Genomic DNA, 23,351 nt, shown 5'->3' on the forward strand with positions numbered 1-23,351 from the left:
AACATTACTGAAATTCAGTTTGCGCTTTACATCGGCTGTCATATAACGAGTAACCTAGCGAGAAGCAATATTAAGGACACACATTCGTGCGCCATAAATAGCAGACGAGTTCAAGTGTTAGCAAAATCTAGTTAAGCTTCAATAATTTTTAAACGACGTGTATTACGTTTTGTGATACTCAAAACCACTCATATCAAAATGGTTTATAACTTCAAAGTCTTCAAGAAATGCTCACCCAACGGCAAGGTTACAATTTATATGGGCAAACGTGATTTTGTCGACCATGTGTCTGGAGTTGAACCAATAGGTGCGGACTGTAGTAAAACTTTTTTGTAAACGCTAACGTTTTCCGTTAAAAAGCACTTTTAGATTTAATTAGTCTTATGAAATGTTTCACGATTATTAGTTCTGGAATCTGTCGAAAATAAATCATTATCTTAGAATTAGATACGTGAAAAGGATTCCACATGTACTGAAGAATAGAAAGCCATAGAACATAATTCGATAGATAGACTGTCCAATTTAATGTTGCGGAACACAAACGTGTGTGCATGAATAGGAAGAATTAAATGCAAGTATATAACTATAATTAAATTAAGTATTATTTCCTAGTGTAACAAGGAAAATTAATAAATCGATTATCAGCTACTACAGATTGTAAATTGTGGTAGTGTTGGATTCACACCGCGGTAGGCTTTTAGTATAAAGCTGCGTTAGGCATAGCTAAAATTTTATTACTAATCTATTACTAAGGTGAATTTAATGCAAGAAAGAGTTCTAAGATATTGGAGTATGTAATAACCTTCAACCTTCTAAATCGTTTTTCCTCAGATGGTATTGTGGTGTTGGATGACGAATATGTTCGCGACCAACGCCGAATTTTTGGTCAAGTCGTGTGCAGCTTCCGCTATGGTCGTGAAGAGGATGAAGTAATGGGACTGAATTTCCAAAAGGAGCTCTATTTGGCATCGGAACAGATTTTTCCACAACCGGAGAAATCGAACAAGGAACAAACTAAGCTGCAGGATCGTTTGCTGAAGAAACTTGGTCCGAATGCATTCCCCTTCACTTTTAACATCTCACCAAGTGCACCATCGTCGGTTACGTTGCAACAAGGTGATAGTGAGCATGGAGATCCGTGTGGTGTTTCATACTATGTAAAAATCTTTGCTGGTGAAAACGAGACCGACCGTACCCACCGCCGTAGCACAGTTTCTTTGGGAATCCGCAAGATTCAATTTGCTCCTACCAAGCAAGGCCAGCAACCATGCACTGTAGTGCGCAAGGACTTCATGCTGAGCCCTGGTGAATTAGAGCTAGAAGTAACTCTTGACAAACAGTTATATTTGCACGGCGAAAGAATTGGTGTGAATCTATGCATTCGAAACAATTCGAACAAGGTGGTTAAAAAAATTAAGGCAATGATTCAACAAGGTGTCGATGTGGTACTGTTCCAGAATGGAAGTTACAGAAATACCGTTGCTTCAATTGAAACTAGCGAAGGATGCCCTATTCAACCGGGCTCTTGTCTACAAAAGGTGATTTATTTAACTCCTTTACTGAGTTCCAACAGACAAAAACAAGGTATTGCTTTGGATGGTCAAATTAAACGTCACGAGCAATGTTTGGCTTCCACAACATTGTAAGTTTTTGATCAAATCCCAGATTTTTCGTGTAATGTTAATGTTTTTCTTGCTAGGTTGGCTCAACCTGATCAACGGGATGCATTTGGAGTTATTATTTCTTATGCAGTCAAAGTTAAATTGTTTCTTGGCGCGCTTGGTGGCGAACTATCTGCTGAACTACCATTTGTTCTAATGCATCCTAAGGTAATGTTATAAAGCTTTTACACTTGAACAATTATTATCGAAATGTTTCAATTTCCAGCCTGGTAGCAAGGCCAAAACCATCATACATGCCGACAGCCAAGCGGATGTCGAGACCTTTCGACAAGATACAATTGATCAACAACAGTCGGTTGATTTCGACTAAGTATGCTGAACAATTGCAACCATTGAACTGATTTAAATGACAACTAGCTGAGGTAACGCAAAACCAAAACGAATAACACATACCATGAATTTTTGAATCTGTATTAATATGTTTTGTGTCATGATTGGATTTGTGTGTGTTTACGTTATTATTTTCTTTGTTAAAATAATCTGAATTTATTTAGTCAAAACTTAACATAACTAGAGCTCTGTAGACGAGAGAACTTACAACGAACTATGAACGACTAAGACAAACAGTCATTTGATTAGATCTCAACTTGCTGGAAATAAACCGAAACATAACTCAAAAATAAAACACTTGTCTCTCGTCAAATCCTACTGGTGATAATTATATGGAACAAAATGTAAAAAAAACTAAAGCACTGAATAAAAGAAAACTATATTATCGGATATGTTTGTTTTTGTTATAATGTAAATAAACATCGTTTATACGAGTTGTGAAATTTTTCTGTTCACATATAAATATTTCGAACAAAAAGAAAAAAGCACCAGCATTTCCTCGATTTTTCCTAAAACATAGATATTCTAAATTAACTTAAATAAAAAAGGGATAATTCAGATGCACATTTTTCCATTTTTAAGAAACGTAAATAATTATGCTACTGAATTTGTTGGCTATCTGAACGTTAAGGGCGTTACTGTGCGCAGCAAAATAATGTTTCTATTTTGATTTTGACATTTGCTCTTCAGTAATCAAAATGGCGTCCTCGCAAGAGGAGCACCATCTCAAAATTTCATGAAGTGTGAAGATTTCATTTACAACCATGCAAAACAGCAAAGCCTAAGTGCTACATTCCGTTATCGAAACTTGACCTTCTATTTTTTTTATATGACAGACTTCGCAGCCAGCTGTTAGAGTACAGGATAATTGCGATCCCATCGACTTTAACAACCTCTCTCAGCCGAGATTCGAACTCCAAATTGCGACGAGAAACAAAACAAGACGACAAAAATACGATCCTGAAAGCTGACAATGTTGATGTTCACGTGGTGATGGATAATGAAACCTACGTGAAACGATGTATAAACCAGGAAACTCATCAAACTGATTCAATCTACTATGGATGGTACAGAGTACTGTGTTCGGATTTTAATTGGATTGTCAAGTTCATTCGAATCACACAGAGTGAGAGTGACGGTCTCTCATGCCTGCTGTTAAACATAGCACTATAAAGTATTATAAACCGAGCGGATATCAACACGCGGGGCACGATATTCGACAAATCTAGACAATTCGTCTGCTTTGCCGATGACATGGATATTATCGACAGAACATCTGTGGCAGTGGCTGAACAGTACACCAGATTAAAGCTTTGTCTACCTTGACTCACTGGTAACGGCAGACAATGATGCCAGCCGAGTGAGCAGAGGCGTATTATCAGTGGAATTCGTGATTACTATGGGCTTCACAAACAATTGCGGTAGAGCAGATTAAGCGCCTGTACAAAACGCTTATTAGACCGGTTGTTCTCCATGGGCATGAAACATAGACAATGCTCGAGGAGGACCCTGCGAGTGCTCGGAGTTTTCGAAAGATCAGTGCTAAGAACGATCTTCGGCGGCATACAGGAGAACGGAGTGTGGATACGGAGGATGAATCATCAACCCGCACAGCTCTATGGCGAACCCAGCATCCAAAAGGTGGAATGCCGAGAAACTACACTACAAAGATGGTGTTTGCCTCAAATCCGGTAGGAACAGGTAGACAACCAGGAGCGCAGCGAGTAAGATGGTTAGACCAGGACCAAAAAAATTTTCATTCCTTTCCCCTACCGTCCCTTCATCAATTGTAGAACCATCGTTTCAAAAAATATTAATATATATGTATGACCGCATTTCAAGGTCAAGACTAAAAACTTGAGATTAGTCTATTTCATAGGAACGGGGCCTTCCCTCGAAAACCCGCGTTGAGAAACGCGGCTAACACACGCTGGCAGACGAAAAACGTCACGTGCAGTACCTTGCAAGTCGTAAGGGTCGGCATAGTGCCATCGTCCTGCCAGTAAAAACTAGTTAGATTTAAACTTCTCGCTCGGTGGTAATCTGCAATTGATGTAGGAAGAGGCACAATGTGTGTCGATAACCCAACCAAACGCGTCTCTGTCTTGATAAGTGGATTTTACAGTCTCCTTTTGTCCAGCGCCTCTATGGTTCAAAGGTACAAGTACCAGCGAACCACATGCCCTGGCGGGTGTTGTGGGTTCAAATCCGGTTATAATCTCAGATTATAGCTTGGTTCGACTCATGCACCTTCCAGCATTGGACAAAAGGTAGGAGTCAAAATGACTACTTGTCAAGCGTAGCTACCAATATACCCCCCCCCCCCCCCCCACTTTCCTTTCCGCTCTTCCAACAAATTTTCATTCCTTTCCCCTACCGTCCCTTCATCAATTGTAGAACCATCGTTTCTAAAAATATTAAGACAAATACGTTCCGATCTTCAGTTGGAACGGAACGAACCGGAACCCGGACTTCAATTTTTAATCCGATCGATCACTACAACAAATATTAATAGAATATTAATCTATTCTAAATTTTGCCATCTATCGGAGTTCGGAGTGTAATAGGAATCCATAAAATTGCAGTTCCAATAAAACGCATAAAAGCTATTCTTTTTTATATTTTTAATTCACAAATCGTTTTATTCGTCATAGATCTATGTGTATTTTATTACTTGATTACAAGCTCTCGCGCACTATCTTTCTTGCTATGCTCCCCACTCAATGCGATTTTCTTCTAAGGTTTAGTTTTATTAAAATGCCACAAAAGAAGAAATATAATTTCTTATTTTCGGTATAAACCCTTCCTACAAAAAACTCTGACCATCCCGATTCGTCTACCTTACATTACTGCTTCGAATTCGCAACCGATTACAAATCACATAGCGTTTTAGAGACTCAGACGAAACGATGCGTTAATGTAAGCCATATTGGAGTGTGAACAATAACATTTACGAAAGACTTTGAGTCATCAGAGTAAAGTTATCATTTTCATATTCATTAACGCTAGCTTTCAGTGGTTGCATTTGTTCGTCCAGTCGAATTCAACTTGTGAGTTTACTCTACGTTAAGTTGACTGCTTAGTACAATTTGTTCTAATGTAATGGCGCTATCTTTTTCCGAGTACAAAACATGATGCACTAATATGCTCCTGCAGACAACTAAGCAATCAATTGAATAAGCGACCGAGTATGTTGAATGTGTTGTATTTTGCATGATTTGTATATGTTTATTAATCTTATGTGTGTATGTTTTGTTCTAATTGATATTCAGTATAGTTTCAGCTGCTCCTCCTGGTTTGATTTTTCATTATACTAGTTACGATTTGGTATAGATTGGTTTAGTTGTATCCTAAAATTCGTCTCTGCTTCATAGTGTTGGGTTAATATAAGATTTGTAACTGTTCGTTCAACGAGCTAAGTTTTACTTAGAATCATTGTTACGAAAAAATAAAATAGCATTAGAATGAAAGCAGTAAAACAATAGACTTTTCTTGTTACGTAAACGAAAGATAATTTTAATGTTATTTTTCAAGTCATAATTAGAGCAACATGACTTGGCGCTTCCATTCTTTTCCTATAAATGCAACTTGAATAGTAAAGGATTTCGAACACCCAAATACAAATTCGAAATATCATTCCCGGGCAATTTTGTTTATCACCTTAGTAAGCCTATTTTTACTTAAAAATGAGCATATTCGACTATGAAGGATTTTCGGTAAATTTGAAGTGGCATGTAGGACGATATTTGCAAAATGAAAAATGTTTTTTAATGTTATTCGTGTGCCTATATCCATCGATGAAACATAAATGATTTAATTTTGTTCGAGAAGAAATGATAAATTTAAATAACAGTTTAATTATTTAAACTTTAGATTTAAAATAATTTTTACAGCTTTTTTAAATTGCACTTACAAAGCTTTCGTCGAAATTAAGAGTTACGTTTTCCATATATTGAACTGACAATTAGAAGGAATAGATTAACAGTTTTTGTATATTCTGCAAAAAACATAAACGATGGTTTAAAATTTGCTAAAATGATAATCGAAACATTGACTTTGAATTTAAAATGTTATGAAAGGTTGGAAAAAATGAGGAACTTTTATATAAACTGGAATTTTTAATTGCTGTTGCGATAGCAAAAAAAAAGTTGTTTCTCTGTTGTTCATCAATTCTACATAGTGACGATAAAAATACGAAACTAGTGTTAAAACGTGTTGTAAATTGACAGATGAATATAACACGCTGGTTTTAGAAATATTTTCAAACTAGTTGAATCATTTTATTTCCAAATAGAAAACATAATAGGTAGATTCGCAGCAATATACAGTAAAATCCAAACAAACAAAGCCAATATACGCATTTTTCTTCAGGTAAAAAATTTAAGGTGTGCGTTGAGTTGGGTCAGGAAGCTACCCAATCATCTAATAAATAGCAGAATAATTCATTGGTGTAACATGCCATTAGTACTTGGATCACGAATCAATATACCAATTACTTTAGTGAAAGTAGTAGTTGAAGCATAAATTCAAAAGTAATCAAGTTAACTTACAAAAAACTCACAAAGGTTTAGCGAGGAGTGCACGTTTTGCTTTTTTCCAATATAAAGTAAAGGCCAGAATAGTTGCATAAAGTAATTCAAAAGACCATTATGGTGCTGGAAAACGCCATTTCATGACAAAAAAGTGTTAAAAACCTTACGAAGGCGAGAACGCTGGCCGGATCGCGAGTTTTAATTTACATCATTACTTTTTGTTAATCATTTCTATGACACGTCATAACCATCGATGTACTAGATAGTAGTTTGCAAAGTATTTTATTGTGAGGAAGCTTTCATGTCGCTCAGGGTTTTCCACATGCGTAGTGATTTTTCTTGTTTTGTTTAATGGAGTGAACAATGTGATATATGTTATAGAGACGAAAAAATATTGCGGTTCAATGTTGCTGTATGTATGTATATGATACATTTTTCTTGAAGGAGAATATTATATTTCGATTTTGTCTTGCTTTGTAGGCATGAATACACACATTATTTTTATTTAAGACATGTCTTTTTTGCTTCTAAAAAGCCTTCCAACACTTTCATCCTTCTTCGTGGCCTGTGACTAATCTGTGATTCTGCTCTTCGAGTATATTTTCGCTTCGTTTATACATCTGGGTCAGATACGACCTAACGGTAAAACCGTTCAGAGATTAAATTATTTCATTGATTAAAGTCTTGATAAATAAATAGTAATAATAGTTATAAATACACGCGAAATATTCACATTTCAGGGGTTACCCAATGTTTTTTGCCATTCTATCTTAAATTTGTAGCGTGTATAGTTCGTTTGCCGTGTCGGATTCTGTCATAAATTGAAAAAATGCGGGCTTACCTGACAACCAACTAAACCGGAATAGCAAACATAGATATCGATAAGATGTGTTGGTCTTAGGTTCCGTTCGCCTTGGGTAGAGGCCGCACCAAGTACAATTTTTCGCCCTGTTTGTTGGTATAAATAGGTGCTCTTTGGTAGTGATCCACTAGTTGATCTAGTGTATGAAACTTTCGCTGTCCAATGCAGTACATATTACCTTCCACGTGCACACGAAAATGTTTGTTGCGCCCAGGAGCTTTCAATGATACCGAATAATCACCCATCTGAAAATATCAGGAATTATGTAGAAAAAACTTACGCTATGTAAACAGAAGGTAAAAATTATTTTTGGATTAAAAAATAGAAAGCATTTTTTACTTCGATAAACTATTAGGTATGTGCATAACTTTTTCTTGTTGTCATGGGACTACCACGGCTTCCCAGAAGATAGGGTGTCATTCCGAAAAATTTGAAAATGTGCGTAGCCCTGCCATTTCTCAACCAATTCGAAAGACATCTTTTCAGTCGGTCAAAAATGGTCGGACACACAGACGAATAAGTGAAGTAATTAACAAGGTCGCAAAATAGGCGGACAGTGTAGATTTCACTATGGCTCCAACCAAGTCGAAACACATGTATCTTTGAAGCCTGCAAACGCAACAGAGATTTGTCATCGACAAAATTTAAATACATCTTGTTAAAAAGATGGGAATTCTTGGAGTCTTAATTGACTCAAAACATTAAACAAATAATTAAGCAAGGCTGTATCAATCCCCAGGTGATATGGGCTGTCATCGGCCTCAGCCGAAGCCTAACAGCAGACACAACAAAAAGAAAAGCTGTACCAAGCGTATTCATACTATGCACATTTTAGTGGTTGCATTAAACGAAGTGGGTGTGGGACACTAAGAATATCGAAACTACCCTTTGGAATCAAAATCATGGATAATAACGGTAACATGGAAGCGATGGCCATCATTTTAGAACGAACGACGTAATTATAAAAGCTTCTGGAGCTTTTTGAAGACTTGCCCAATCTCATCCATTTTGGCTGAAGCAGGTTACTTTCCGATCAAACTATAGCTCATTTAAGTCTATCTCGATTGGTAACTCGCGTATACGAATAGGCGTAATCTTACAACTAAACTTGCTTTTTGGAAATTAGTAATGCATATCGAATCTACAATCGACATCTTCACACTTAACAAAAATCACCGAATTCGGTAAAATTTTACCGAAATCTAAACAGCTGAACGTTCGGTAAAAATTTCGATGCCGCCAATCGACGTTTACAGATCATTAATAATGTTTGGTGCAATAAAAAATTTTACCGAACGTTCTGCTGTTTAGATTTCGGTAAAATTTTACCGAACCGATTAAGTGTGTTTATTCCTGCTATGCTAGACTTATGCAAAGTGATCTGAAATAGAACTCGAAGCAATTCTGGTCTTTCATCGACGAAAAACGCAAACATATTGGACTGTCATCTAAAATGTTCTTGGGAAATTCTAAATCTGATGCGAAGTATTTTTCCAGTGTTTTCAATCAAGCTACAGCTCTTCCTTATCAAATTGATGAGGCGATGTGAAATGTTCCAGAAAACCTCTTCAGTATGGGTTCTACACAATCCTGCGAAGCTGACATCAAAGCCGGCCTTTCAAAGCTAAAATCATCGTGCAGTGTGGGCCCTGATAGCATATCGGCTGTAATTTTGAAAAAATGTGCTGATGCGTTATATAAACCACTACTGAAAATTAACAATATGTCTCTTCGACAAAGTAAGTTTCCGGAGTCCTGGAAAAGATCTTATATTTTTCCAGTATTCCAAAAAGAAGATTAATGCAACGTGGCGCACTACCGTGGAATAACATCTTTATGTGCTGGTTCTAAGTTACTTGAGATCCTCCTGAGTGAACTACTGTTTAGTAAAGTGAAATCATATATTTCGATGGAGCAACCTGGCTGTTTTCCCAAACGCTCAGTTAATACGAATCTGCTGCAGTTCTGTTTAATTTGCTCTCGCCAGATAGAAAACGCAGCTCAAGTAGAGAGTTGCTTTTGACCACATTGATCACCAAATTCTGCCCTGGAAACTGAGTCGTTTAGAGACTACTGTCAGACTACTGCTACTATACGCTGATGATCTAAAGATATTCCTTTCTATACGATCTGTTGAGGACTGTAAGCTACTGTAAGGCTTTATTAACTAATTTACGATATGGTGTCGCTTAAACTATCTGACCATCACTACTTCCAATTGCTTAGCCGTTACATCCACACGAAGGTAACAAGTAACAACACTTCAACAAAAATTATTCAGGCATTCGCCGGAATCGGAATCGGAATGTAGAATCAAGGCGCCTATTTGAAAAGCGAATCTGGGTTTTATCATGCACGCGACTAAAGATTCCCGTGACCCATACTTTTTGCGAGCTTTTTACTTTTCACTAGTACGCTCCATTTTTGAGACGACCTCTGTGGTATGGAATCCATTCACTACTATTTGGTCAACAAGAATCGATGCTGTGCAAAGGAGATTTATTAGACACGCGGTAAGACATCTCCCGTGGTCGGACCATCTCTTAGTCTACGAGGACCGTCGTAAACTGCTGAATGTGGAAACCCCATGTAAAAGGAGAAACGTATCCAGAGCCGTCTTCGTAAGCCAACTCTTAAAATGAGAGATCGATAGTCCAGAGCTTTTGGGTATGATAAACGTAAATGCTATGCCTCGACCGCTCAGATCCCAAGAATCCCTGCGGCCTGCTTTTCACCGCACACCAAGGTTAGTCAAGACTCACCTTGCCGCACACATTATGGACAACATGAACCAATCAATACAATGTGTTGTATATTTGATGACGTGTATGAAAAATTTGACTTTTCGATATCGACGAATACAGAATAGGATAAAAAATAACGTAGCTTGATATAAAATTTATGTTTTATGTTTGATTATGTTAGTGCTTGAATCTTTTTAGTTAACAGTTAAAAAGATAATGGGTTTTTATACCGATTTGAGAATGGAAAAAATCTCAACTCAAACCGGTTGTTCCCACTCACAGTTTCTAATCTTCATTTAGACATAAGGTCCGATGAAGGAAGTCAATAAATATAAAAATTACTTACATTGGTCTCACTATCTCGGATCAAATAATCGCCATCATGACCATGAGTATTCAGCACAGTATCACATTGACTTCGCGTAATAGCACCGTAATACCAGCTTTTTCCGGTGAGTGGCGGCCGATCTAGCTGCTGGGAATTATTATTGTTACTGTTGGCAGAGTTTGAATTGTTATTATTAGCTTGCTGATCATTAGGCCGTCGATCTAACGAATCCGGACCACTTCCGTTATTACTACGGTAGGGTTGTGCAAGATATTCGGAAAGCTCTTGAAGGTAGTTTCGTGGAACTAATCCAATTTGACCATTGTTATTACGAGCCTTGTACCTTAAAATGAAAGATAAATGTAGAATATTTTTGTCACTATTCAACTTCAACTCACCATTCGGGATCAGTGACTGGTCTATCGAGAATTTCCAACCGATCTCCTTTTTCGAATGAGAGCTCTGTGTCATTATTTGAATTAAATGAGTAAAGTGCTACCACGATGTCAAGGACGTTTTCCGCCATGGCATACGTGTGCACAGTATCATCTTCGGTTTCTTCTGTAGTATAATTACTGGGAAACCATCCTGTAGCAGAACCGCTCTGACCACGCCACCAGCCGTCATTGGATTTTTCAAGAATCAGTATTCGAGTACCCTTGATTAACGATAGCTCATCTTGCTGTTGGGCCTGGTAGTTATACTTAACGATGGCAGTTCCAATAGGAGTGGAGGCTATTGCAAAAAGTATTAGTGACTATCGCTCACAACCAACGAATAAATTCAAAATAATCCTTACCTATAGCTTCGGATGGGTCTGGTGGCAATCTCCTGCTCATCGTTGGACTATCGACTTGACGGGATGGCGAACAATTTGGAAGCGTTTTACTACCCGAAGAGCCTTTTTTAACCTTCTTCTTAAAGCTATCAAACAGGGACACTGACTTTTTCTCTTTCTTAACATAGTTACTAGGCACATAACCGGACTGGTTATGTGAGTTTTGAACACGCCACCAATGTTTGCTGTCGTCTAACAGCAAGTATCTTTCGTTTTTCCTAAGATCTAGTTCTTGAGCACCTTGCGCGGCGTAATCATACTTGGCTACGACGTAGCATACATCATCTGAAACATAATAACAAACAAAATTAGAAAAATTGAATGAAAATATAATAGAACATGGTCTTATGACTAACCTTGTTTAATATTTCCTGCCATCGATGATAGCGTATATTGCAGCACCCAAGTATCCCTCCGTCGACAGCTGCGTTGTATTCACTTAAAACTAATGACTATCCTCTGGCTCAAAGGGTATATCTGTTAAATCACGTTTTAGAAGATATAGAAATTAACAGCTTCAACAACCTTGCACTGGTTAAGCTACGCCAATTTCCGATTTTTGCAGCCGCCAGCGGCAAGATAAGTCCGCCTCCAAAGGGATGAGACGTCAGCACAAATTTTATACGTACTTCACTACTTATTTCGGTGTTTATGTTGGAATAGAGTTCGCACTAATATCATTGCTTACGGGTGTCAGATCTGTAGAAAAAGCAATCAGCATCAGTGAACTGATCTAAAAGAAAACATATACGATAGGAATAAATAACTTAGATTTGTGTAAGATATGTGGACAGAATTGATAAGGTTTGATCGGTATATTAGGATATAATAACATTTATTAATCAGTGATATCGACCGAACACATATTGGTTGGCGTCTCACGAATGGACTCCTTTTTCGCAAAATTGTTTAATTCGGCCGTTATTCTATGTTCCTTTCTGAGAAAACGTTATCACGATTTTAGAATAGTGTACTCGACCTACAATCATACAACCCGACCTATAAAATTCTCTACCGTGGCTTGGTCCATAGACTGCGACCATTACAAAAATGCTTTGCTGGCGAATATCACTTCGAGGCGGACATTCGAATCTACTACTCTACATGACATAGGACGCTGCTATTCGAGGTAGCTGGTAGGGAGTGTGGTAGCCACAATCAGCCAGTATGCAGAGTCATGCAGTTACGTGACCTAGGAGTTTCTCTAGATGATGCGCTTTCGTTTAGAGCAGTGATGGCCAAACTGCGGCCCGCGGGCTAGTGTTGAATATGGTCCTTGTGGCCCGCGGACTGGTTTGATGGATAGTGGACGGGAACTATAGGTTGAATTTTTTTAATGTCAGAAGTCATTACAGGTCGCGGATCTATTGAGATCTGATTTAGCCCGCATTATGCTTATACCGTGTACACCACTGGTTTAAAGTATACTCTATAGTATACAAAAATGAATGAAATTATTACGAAAGCTAACCGACAGCTTGGTTTCATTTTTCAAATAGCCAATGAGCTCCGGGATCCGTTGTAGTCGTTATTGTTTATTATCCTTTATTATTTTAAAAATTTCGTCTAACCTATTTGTGGTCTTAATGAATAAAAAATAGCAAAAACACTAGAAGAAAACTATCTATGCCGAAGTCGCTCTATAAAGGCAATTCTAGTCAAATTAAAGTCGAACAGATCCGCAACGGAGTTGAAGCTGGATAATATGAAGCAAATCGGGTAGTGTGGTCCATATGTGGGTGGGATTGCGTTGCGGTATGTGCAGGAAAAGTCGTGGTCTGAGTGATCTAACAGGAACGTATATATTCAAACACTGCGATATTTCCGGGGAGTCGATTTTGCTAAGCTTATTAGTAATTAATACTTTCCGATGAAGACAGCTTGAGCAACGAATCTATTTTGTTCCAGTGTTTGCATACCCAGAAGTTGGCAGTGATCACTTTAAGTTGGTAGCTGCTAGGGATCACGCCAAGGTAGGAATCTCAGAGCAAAATGAACGAATTTTTGTTTTTTTTTCCTTTTTTTCGGGTTATCCAACTGGTCGCTTAATAGCGTATAAAACTCTGCGCTGGGCCCTTTTGTGTTGTCAACAAAGTGTCAGGGAGACCTCAAACATCAGTTCTACCTGACGAGACAGGCACTGGCGCCCACTAAAACACAGGTAGAGCCCCAAGCATAGCCGTCACGCCTATACCCGCAGGCGGAGGCGTTTCGGCCCTGCGCGGACTCCACGAACTGACTCTAAGATCTCTCTGCCAAAGGCCGGAATGTCATATTTTAAATATAATGATGATGATGACGATGATGATGATAATGATGATAATGAGAAGAAAAATAATAGATCGAATTTGTAAATGTGCTTTGGACTTTTTGTACCACTCGAGTTGCAATATGTGGTATAGTGAAGAAGTGGAGAATTCGTCAGCCCCGCCTGACACCGGTCTTCAACCGCGCGCCCGCTTTCAGTTTTCCAACACATACAACCACAAATGAACCAATAGGTGACACAAATTTCGGAGCATTAGTGGTTATCAACTTATCAGGGCAAATTTAATCTTTCATCCCCTTAGCATTCACAGTGCATTCCCACGATACAAAGTAAATTGAGCGCAGCACAAGCTGGACGTTCGCGGTAGTCGACAGAAGCTTCAAAATATAGAGACTCGCCCGCCTTCCAACCCTTGAGACCAAAGTGCTGTAAAGCTCTGGGCTTAAACGTCTCTTTAAGACTCGACCCCTTCTCATCGACAGAGCCCGCGGGCGGCCATCAGAGCTCAGGACAGCGACGGGGCCCGTGCAAAAATCCTACTTTATCTAGCAGCACCGCCTAGCCGAAACTCGAACACGCGAAACGAATTGACCTAATTTTTCCATCTGCTACCTAAGAAGTGCTATTACCCGTAATCATTACAGAGTGGTCCTTCGGCATCCAATCGGATCTGGTATCCCGCTTAGATCCCCTTACTAACCCTAAGCCCCCGACCAACTCAATCAATCCGACATTTTTCTGAGATATTTGTGACAGTTGTGATAAATAGGGGCGAATCCCAGAAAACTTCATCTATTGTCAGAGATCCCCATACTGGCCTTATTCTTAAACGGAATAAAAGCACTTTCTGAACAACGCAACAATCACATTTGGTAAATTTTTACCCCGAGTCCCACTTGAAATCACAAAAGTATTTTGATATATACCCACATTCAGAAGTAAACGTGACCGCTGTTCATTTACTGATTAGTTAAAAAGCCCTACACCACGACAAGGTTCAGTTTTATCGTAGGGCAAAATGAACGAATTTTTGTTGCACCGATACTATTCTAGCAATACAGCTGCTCTGGTACGGTTATCAAACAACAGAACTGGTTTCGAGTATCGGTCGGACAAAAGAGTAGTATAACGACTTGAGGTACAACGGATCCCGGAACTCATTGGCTATTTTAAAAATGAAAGCTAGCTTTCGGAATAATTACACTGTAGTGACTCTAGGTCACATATCTGCGTGACTCTGGATAATGGCTGATTGGATATGGTGTAACTGTACATAATAATAGGTTTTTTATCCGAAGAAAGGAGATGATGCAACACTTTGGATGCTGACGGTCAGAACATTTTGCGAACACCAGTTATGAAAAACGCCAACGAGCTGCTGAAGCTCACCGCAATCTAATTTCGAACGACTTTCACATTTTTACGTCATCTACATAAAGCTTTCAGTAACCATCCGAAAGTAGCAGAGATATATCAGTGATGAACAACGTAAAGAGCTGTGGTCCTAAGTTGCTATCTTACGGTACTCCTGAAGTATTTGTAAACTGTGCTGAAAGTTGCAATCCGATTTTCACACAAAGAGTGAGGTTCTTCGAGTAAGATCGGAACTATTCCTCAAGAGCAGGCGAAATTCCTAGTTTTTTGAGTTTTGCTAAAAGAATTCCGTGATCCGCTCGGTCAAAAGCCGCTTACAAACCGGTGTATACCGCATCAATTTGAGCACCAGCACTTATGTTTAGCAAGCATGTTGAACAGAAGTGCATTAAATTACTGGTTGCTGAACGTTTGGGATAGAACCCGCGTGGCTCCGACGAGATGTAGTGTTTGCCGCTAATGAATAGCTTGTCATTCATAAAGCAAAGCAAAGCAAAGCCTACGTCCTACATTCCGCTATCAAAATTTGACCTTCTGTTTTTATACGGCAGACTTCGTAGTCAGCTGTTAGAGTGTAGAACAATTGCAGGGCCAGTTGCTACGATCCTATTGACTCTAACAGCCTCTCCCAGTCGGGATTCGAACATACGACGACTGGCTTATTAGGCCAGCGTCATCTTCGAGCACGCACAAAATGATGCAATGCCTCTGTAATTCTGTAATTGTAATTCTGTGTAACCTTCCAGCTGGTGGGAAATACGCATTGCCGAAGTGATAGATAAAATAGTAAGCATAACGGAAGTAAGAATACAGCAACACATCTTTTCAGTACACATGATGGAGTCCCATCGGAACCAGCAGAAAAGGAGGATTTTGGTTTATCGATTGCGTGATTTCAGCTAGGTTAAAACTGATAACATTGCTAGGTAAGTTGCATAGATCACCATCAACTTCAGTGCTCGAGACAATAGGGTTCGGTAAGGAATAAAACGAGCGATTACTGACATAATAACCAAGTTCTTTCACCCCTTCTTTGGTCATTAGTAGTTGATGATCTTCTGAGAAGCTTAGAGGCAAAAGGTTTCGAAGTTGTGGGTTTTGCTGATGATTTAGTCATCATGGTTCGTGGAAAATTCGACGACGTGATATCGGATAGAATGCAAAGGGCCTTGAACCTTACACTATCTTGGTGTAGTAAAGAAGGCCTGGGCATTAATCCTTCAAAAACAACAATTGTTCCTTTCACTAGGAAGAGGAAACTGAAGTTACAGTCTCTGCACCTCGGGGAAGAAGAAATTAAATGTAGCGTCTCAGTTAAATATCTGGGAGTAATCCTAGACGCTAAATTATCTTGGAACGCACACTTAGATTCAATAATCAGCAAGGCAAACACTGCCCTATGGGTATGTTCAAAAATGGTGGGAAAAACATGGGGCCTCAAACCAAAAATGGTGTTGTGGGTCTACACCGCCGTTGTGAGACCTAGGATAACTTATGCTTCGTTAGTATAGTGGCCAAAAATTTCAGAAGCCACGGCTATTAAAAAGTTGAACAAACTTCAACGATTAGCCTGCATGGCCATAACCGGAGCAATGAAAAGCACACCTTCGAAGGCTCTAGAAGCTATTCTCCACCTGCTACCTCTGAATCAACACGTTCAGTTAGAGGCTAAGAAAAGCGCCCTAACACTTAAACGATGGAAAACAATACTCGACGGGGATAAAATCGGACACTTGAGTATCCTGAAACTTCTACCTGTTGGCCCAGTTGCGGAAATGAACAGTGATTGGATGGAAGCTAGAACCAACTACGACATCCCATACACGGTAAACGAACCATCACGTTCGGTCTGGGATGAGGGGGGACTTAGCGTCCGCAGTGGTTCAATCAAGTTCTATCTATACCGACGGGTCAAAGGCTGGAGTGTACGGCCCCAGAACTAGAATATCTATAGCAATGGGAGATTGGCCAACAGTTTTCCAGGCTGAGATAGCTGCTATAATAGAATGTGCAAACGTCTGTCTCAAAAGGAAATACAGACATGCTAATATCTGCATTTTCTCTGACAGCCAAGCGGCACTGAAAGCGTTTAAAGCTATTAAGTGTTTCTCAAAGCTTGTCTGGGATTGCATTTGTCTCTTACGGCAACTGAGCCAGGTAAACTCGGTAAACCTGTACTGGGTCCCTGGTCATTGCGGAATAGATGGAAATGAACTCGCAGACGAACTAGCCAGATGTGGTTCTAACTCTTCATTCACAGGTCCGGATCCATTCTGCGGTATCTCGGACTGTGTGATGAAGAGTGGGCTGAAACAATAGGAGAGCCGAATGATTATGGCCAATTGGATGGCCGTACAATAGCTCAAACAATCAAAGAAATTTATAATGCCTAGTATTAAGGTCACTCAGAAGCTGCTGAGTCTCAATAAGAGAGATCTCAGCACGTTTACCGGTCTGGTGACAGGACATTGCCCGAGTAAATATCATCTTCGGAATCTCGGTTTCGTGCAAGATGATATTTGTCGCCTGTGTAATCTCGGTATTACGGTAGCGAAACCTCGGAACACTTACTCTGCAATTGTGGAGCACTAATAGGATGCAGACTGCAGACCCTACTAGAGCCTAGGGAGATCTGGTTTGCGTCGCCGATCAGGATTATAAGGTTTATAAACCAAGTCATCCCTGATTGGCACCTGTCTCGCTCCAGCTACCAGCCTACCACTTCCTCAATAAGTGATAGGTAAGCCTGAAGCGTACAGCAAAAGAAACAATGGGGCATACCACAATAGTTCAAAATAATGGACGCAGTGGTGAGAGTATCCAACAGAAGAGGGAAGAGGGAAGTTGGAGTATTCCAGGGCTTCATCAACAGGCGGGGAGAACTCCAGAAACTGCCAGTCAATTTGAGAAACGGCAACGCTCATTGACTCAAAATCAGCTCTGCGGAAACTCGGAATGTCTGGGATATCCACGAATTGAACCGGCTCTGTTAGACGGACAAAAACGGTCAAGCGCTGGGTGGTAAGCGTCGAGCGGTAGCGCAGTGGTTCACTCGCCTCAAACACTTCATAAAAAACTGCGCCATTAGCAAGTGCCCAATCGAGCAAACGACAGCTGCTATTAGTTACATGCTTAGTTTGTATTAGGTTGTGTAAACTGAACCCATTCAACAGCGTGGAACATGCTGCAGATATGTGCCACGTGTCTTGCTGTCGTCTTTTGGTAAAAAGATTACCAAAAAAACTGCACGGAATTAACATGCGCATATTATCACACTATTTGTGTGACTGTGAATCCACTTACTAAAAGGTGTCCCACATCAAATTGCTCCACGGAGGAAACGCTGTAGAAAATTACCTACTGGGTATTTTCTCTTGAAAATTTGAGTAGAAGTAGTTTAGAGTGTATAGTTTACACTCTATTTTTATCGCGATCAGTTTTTCGAAAATTGAAAAAATGGCGTCACCCGAAAAGCAACGTTGCGAATTTATTTTGCGCAAGCACCTGGAAAATCCTCAACACTCTCATCATGAATGATGAGACTTACGTCGAGGCAGACTTCCGGCAGCTTCCGGGGCTACTGTACTTTACCGCCCAGCACAAGTTTAGCCTTTCGTTACTCGCGCCAACTTCGATTTATAGGCATGTTAAAACCTAACAGAATTCACTCGCTTTAGTATGCCACTTGATGAAAAACTTATGAAACTTTTTCCACCGTTTGAAAGATCTTAGGCCCCGTACAGAGTAAACGCGACACGACTTCGCTCTCATGTTGCCAAATGCACAGTCCTGCTTCGGGCGAAAAAGGGCTGCGCGTATAACTACAGCAAGAAATGTCGCGTCTCGTCGCATGTCGCTTGCACTCTGGCGGTACCCTTAGTTGGTGGATAAACTTGGCTGAAAACAGTAGTTTCTTTATTGCTGGCATCCCGAGATATACCGAGATAAAGTTAACGGTTCACAGGCGTTGTACAAAATACAACAGTGCGAGTAACGATGGGTTAATGTTCCGGAGGAAATAAGGATGCAGAAACTTTCATAGCTTGCCAAGAAATACATAATTTGGCCAAGAAATACATCATGTGAAAAACGGAGTGCGCCGTTCGTGACTACCGGGACTGCAAAAGGGCAGATCTACCTCAGAGTGTCTACAGAAGCATCTGCTTCCTCTGGCGAAGCAACTCGAGGGCCCTACGATCTTCTGGCCGGATCTACCTTCGTGCCAATAGTCAAAGGATGTATTAGAGTGGTACGAAGCCAACGGAGTCACTTTCGTACCCAAGGACATGAACGCCTCCAACTCACCGGAACTAAGGCACTAGGCCTATTATGAAGCAGGCGCTACGGAAGCATCGCAAGGAGGTCAAGTCTGAGGAAGACATGAAGAAAAAGTAGATTTCCGTAGCTGCAGCTAGGTTGTACAAAACTTTTTAAGTGGAGTTAAGCGTAAGGTGCGAGCATACGGTTATGGTATTGAAGTTGAATGAAACAAATATGCCAAAAGCTTACTCATGGGTTAAATTCTATTGTCTGAAAGTTTGAAAAGGATCGGTCAAAGGGATTCGGTTTCGTAACATTACTCCTACGGATCCTTCGGATTTTGAAAAACTTTTGACTCTGCTTTTGACGTTTAAATTGGCTTAATAGTAACTATAGGGTAACCTCCCAGTTACATGCTGCATATATTTTTATTTCACATTTTTCAACACATTTCTTCCCGTAGTACTAGAACTAAAATTGCATTTTTCTCTCTAAGAGTTCAATTACTGCTACGCTACTATCACTACACATCATAAAAGTAATAACATAAGAAATCTAAGCAGTTCATATTGACAAACTAAGTGACAAAATCAAGTAAAAACGTGGCAAAATCGGGGGCCGATAATTTTACCTTCCTTTCTATTTCCTTTTTTACTTTTGAACAAAAAACACATTTAAAAAAAGTAATCGACCCCAAAAATCACGTAGTGCTGCGGGCAACAAGAGGGTTAAAACTTCTTTCTACTTCTCTATGAATATTTTTTGGCTTATACGTCCGCATAGTTTACTCTAAGAACTAATTTAGCTCTTGAACCAGGCATCGTAGAACAAAACTTTTTTATAATATAAATTAGTATAGATGTAAGTTAACGTTCTCTGCAGTTCAGGGAAAAAAATGTATTTTGAAAACCATCTCACGAAATTTTTGAAAGGCTCCAGAGAAAAGCGGAAAGCTGTGTTCTGAATTGTGGAAAATTTTCAATTTTTTTATTTGTCAATTATTTCTAGATTTTGCGATAGTTTTTTTTTATTTCTGAGTTTTGGCTGAAAAACTACCAGTTAACGACGGCATAGGACTGATTAAAAGTTTTTTGGCCGGATTCCGAAACAAAATACAATAAAAAAACTATCGTGAAATATTCACCACTGTAAAACGGAAAATCAACAAACGTATTTTAAAAATATTTCATGATTTACAACATAATTTTTCCGAATTTACTTTAATTCATCGCTAAGGAAAACCTTTTTCCAAATATTTATTCTGAATTTCTAAAAAAAGTTGATAGCGCCTTTCAAGTATGTACAGAAAACAATCGAAATATGTTTGCGGATCGGTGAATATTTGATTAGTACGTAATTCGCATTACTAGAATTGAATGAAAAAAAAAATTGCTTTTATAATATTCGAAATCGCAAATCAGTATTTTGAATGGGAAACTCAGAAAGAATTTTTGATATTCTGCCTCTTTCTGAAATAAACTTCAACCTGACAAGTGGTCGATATCATAACGAAATATGAGCTTATCAATAATAAGTTAAATTAACAGCTTGATTAACAACGCTGGGTTTACATATTTAATGTAAATTTTTGGAAAAAATAAACTAGATAAAAGATTCTTGATTTTTATGATACGATCCTTTAAAATAAAAAGGGATACCAGGTTATGAAAAAAAGAAAAAGCTTCGAATAGCGGCTGTCAGAAACGCCTCGTGAAGCCGATTCACCAGATGTACAAGCACAGACAAGGAAGTGAGTACAAAACAGGACGAAAACTTGACGCCCAACTTGTAAAGAACGTATATGCACGAAAACAACACTCTTAACACCAATATAACCGAACGAACGGAAACAGTGTGAAATTATAAATATCACAAATACCAATGTATTGGAGACAAGACAACCGATGGCAGTAAGTCTGTCAACTAGCTAAAAGGTTATCCTTCCCAATTCGTGTATTGATATTGTAAGCCTCAAACCTCACCGCAAAAGTTGGTTGCTTAGTATGAATTTACTTTTTGATTTTTAATTCCCTTTAAACATGTAAATCAAATACCGCGCAAGCACCATATTCAAAACAGTGCCGAATTCGGGACAGTAGCAAATTTTTCAGAAAGAGTGACAAAATTCTAGCTATTTAAACAATTTAATCACTACATCTGATGATTTCATATTATTAAAATGGTCTAAATAGCCAGTTTTGTCATTACATATGAAAAATTTGCAACTGTTCAGAATTAGGCACTGTTTTGAATATGGTGCTTGCACGGTACACACTTCTTTATTCTAGCTGCCATAGTTTAATGGAAATAGATATATTTATTTCACGTTTAAAGCATTAAAGATTGCATTGAGGAAAAATGAGATTTCCATAAAAATTCATTGTTCCCTATGGTGATATCCAGATGCTGAACATTTTTATTTATTTATTCTTATTTGAACTTTGTGCACATTACACTATCTATAAGTAAAGCACAAAACCATGCCTCTTTCATACATAGCTTATTTTAACTGTTCATACTAGGCTCTACAGAGTAATATCAGAAAACAATATAAGTAAAATATCACGAACGGAACTACTTGAATAGTATTAATTCAAGCTTTAACAAAACCAAACATATTGTTTGGTTTCGTTAAAGGTTAAAAGTTTCAACAAAAATGTTTATCGATAATTGTTTGTTAAAACTTCTCAAAATAGTTGTACGATCATGCGATCTATTGTTTACAATAATACAAAAACCAATAGTACTCTGGACGAAAAGCTCAGCAAAATGCAATTATTGTTCAATAAAAATTACATCTGTCCACGTAATTAATAATACGTATAGTAATGCTCTCTCTGTTCAATAGTGTTTTGAAAATGTTTTTATCTATGTAAAAGGTAATCTAACGAACCAAACACCGAAATGTAATCTATGGTGAAGCTTACAATCGGTCGCTTTTAAACATATGCAAAATCGATCTACTGTTTAGTCATTAAGAATAAAAACAAACTTACATTATGTTCACTATTAGCATTAAATCAGCTCCTGTGAAACACACTATCAAGATTTCTGTTTCCGTACGGTAAGCTGTATGCTCGAATTCAACAATCCGTACTCTCTACATGCAACTGCTTAGCTCACACATATGCATACAGTTGTGCACCGCCCCGTCTGCTATGAATGCGAAAGTAGTGAACCTTTCCCAATTTGCCCACTCCGGAGATGGCCGCAAGAAAAATCCACTTATTTAGCCAGAATCAATGTGTTTTCAGTTTTCCGTATATGTTTGCATAACTACACATGCACTGCAATTGAATAATTGCCATTCACATCAATTTTTCAACCAATTTCACACTAAATTTGCATTTTTTCAGCAGGTTAAAAACACTGACAGCAATCAAACGAAAAAACTCTTCATACATTTCGCAGCACCGTTCGCTTCTTCGCTTGTTCTCGACTCGACTCGATGACGGGAATTATATGGATGTGTGCGTATTGCGTGATTTATCGATCCAAGATTATTGGTTACAAGGTTGAAACATTCATTGCCTTGCAGCCTAAACCAAGGGGCGAGACAGCTTTTTATCTGCGACCAGTGCCAAGTAACAACGGTTACATAGATAATGGGTAGCTGAATTGCAAGAGCAATGGCTGTTTACGGGTTGGTTTAAGGCGATCAAAACTGCATAAAGTAAGCACTTGAATGGTGTTTAAATAAGCGATGTTTAAGCTACTTTAAGTTTTTCAAACCAGTTCACTCCCAAAAGCTGATAATCAAGCTTAACAAGCGGATTTTTTTGCTAAATAATCCGCTTCTAAACAGCCATAAACATCAAACCGTTTTACGGCTGCTTAAAGGTGTTAAAGTGTAGAGTAGAGGCTTTCATTAGGCTCACAGCTTCCAAACTACTTTAAGGCTGCTTAAAGGTGTTAAAGTGGTTTTACAAACTACTATCAAGTTTTTATTCGGCTCACAGCACACATACTGTCAGATCATAGGATTTCGCAATTCTGCTGACAGCAAAAGTTTGTCAGTTATCGACATTATCGACTGCTTTCAGGTATAAAGATATTCCCACTGTCTGTTCTATAGATGCAGATGGGGCAGATCATACGGTGAGTGCTTAATAACCAGAAGATGGAGGGTTCA

General features: G+C 38.8%; 2 protein-coding genes across 5 annotated transcripts; one reads left to right on the forward strand and one right to left on the reverse strand.

Moving 5' to 3' along the window:
• The first annotated feature begins 69 nt into the window (after positions 1-69).
• Positions 70-2,395, forward strand: LOC128742233 (arrestin homolog). The gene is made up of 4 exons (XM_053838523.1): positions 70-307; positions 832-1,642; positions 1,700-1,829; positions 1,888-2,395. The coding sequence occupies exons 1-4, from the start codon at positions 199-201 to the stop codon at positions 1,990-1,992; spliced, it is 1,155 nt and encodes a 384-aa protein (XP_053694498.1). The 5' UTR covers positions 70-198; the 3' UTR covers positions 1,993-2,395.
• A 3,697-nt stretch (positions 2,396-6,092) lies between these two features.
• Positions 6,093-22,607, reverse strand: LOC128741627 (cytoplasmic protein NCK1). 4 transcript variants are annotated; one of them, XR_008412220.1, is made up of 7 exons: positions 22,216-22,607; positions 11,673-12,049; positions 11,278-11,601; positions 10,877-11,213; positions 10,497-10,821; positions 7,386-7,651; positions 6,093-7,180 (listed from the first exon to the last, which is right to left on the reverse strand). XR_008412220.1 is itself a non-coding variant. In XM_053837579.1 (6 exons), exons 2-6 carry the CDS (start codon positions 11,692-11,694, stop codon positions 7,442-7,444), a joined length of 1,218 nt encoding a protein of 405 aa, XP_053693554.1. In that variant the 5' UTR covers positions 11,695-12,015; positions 22,216-22,607; the 3' UTR covers positions 6,093-7,441. The 4 variants fall into 4 exon arrangements, 3 of the variants coding, with proteins under 3 accessions (XP_053693554.1, XP_053693555.1, XP_053693553.1); XM_053837579.1 differs by having other exon boundaries at positions 6,093-7,651; positions 11,673-12,015; XM_053837580.1 differs by having other exon boundaries at positions 6,093-7,651; positions 11,673-12,044.
• Between the last annotated feature and the right edge of the window lie 744 nt (positions 22,608-23,351).

The sequence above is a fragment of the Sabethes cyaneus genome, chromosome 3, assembly GCF_943734655.1.
Source record: "Sabethes cyaneus chromosome 3, idSabCyanKW18_F2, whole genome shotgun sequence".
Classification (NCBI taxonomy): Eukaryota; Metazoa; Arthropoda; class Insecta; order Diptera; family Culicidae; genus Sabethes; species Sabethes cyaneus.

Coding starts and splice junctions, on each gene's coding strand:
- LOC128741627 (XM_053837579.1), bottom strand. CDS start 11,694: ATGGCAGGAAATATTAAACAAG. Junction 11,602..11,672: donor GGCAGGAAATATTAAACAAG/GTTAGTCATAAG, acceptor ATTATGTTTCAG/ATGATGTATGCTACGTCGTA. Junction 7,652..10,496: donor TCCGAGATAGTGAGACCAAT/GTAAGTAATTTT, acceptor TGATATTTTCAG/ATGGGTGATTATTCGGTATC.
- LOC128742233 (XM_053838523.1), top strand. CDS start 199: ATGGTTTATAACTTCAAAGTCTTCAAGAAATGCTCACCCAACGGCAAG. Junction 308..831: donor GTCTGGAGTTGAACCAATAG/GTGCGGACTGTA, acceptor GTTTTTCCTCAG/ATGGTATTGTGGTGTTGGAT. Junction 1,643..1,699: donor TGTTTGGCTTCCACAACATT/GTAAGTTTTTGA, acceptor TTTTCTTGCTAG/GTTGGCTCAACCTGATCAAC.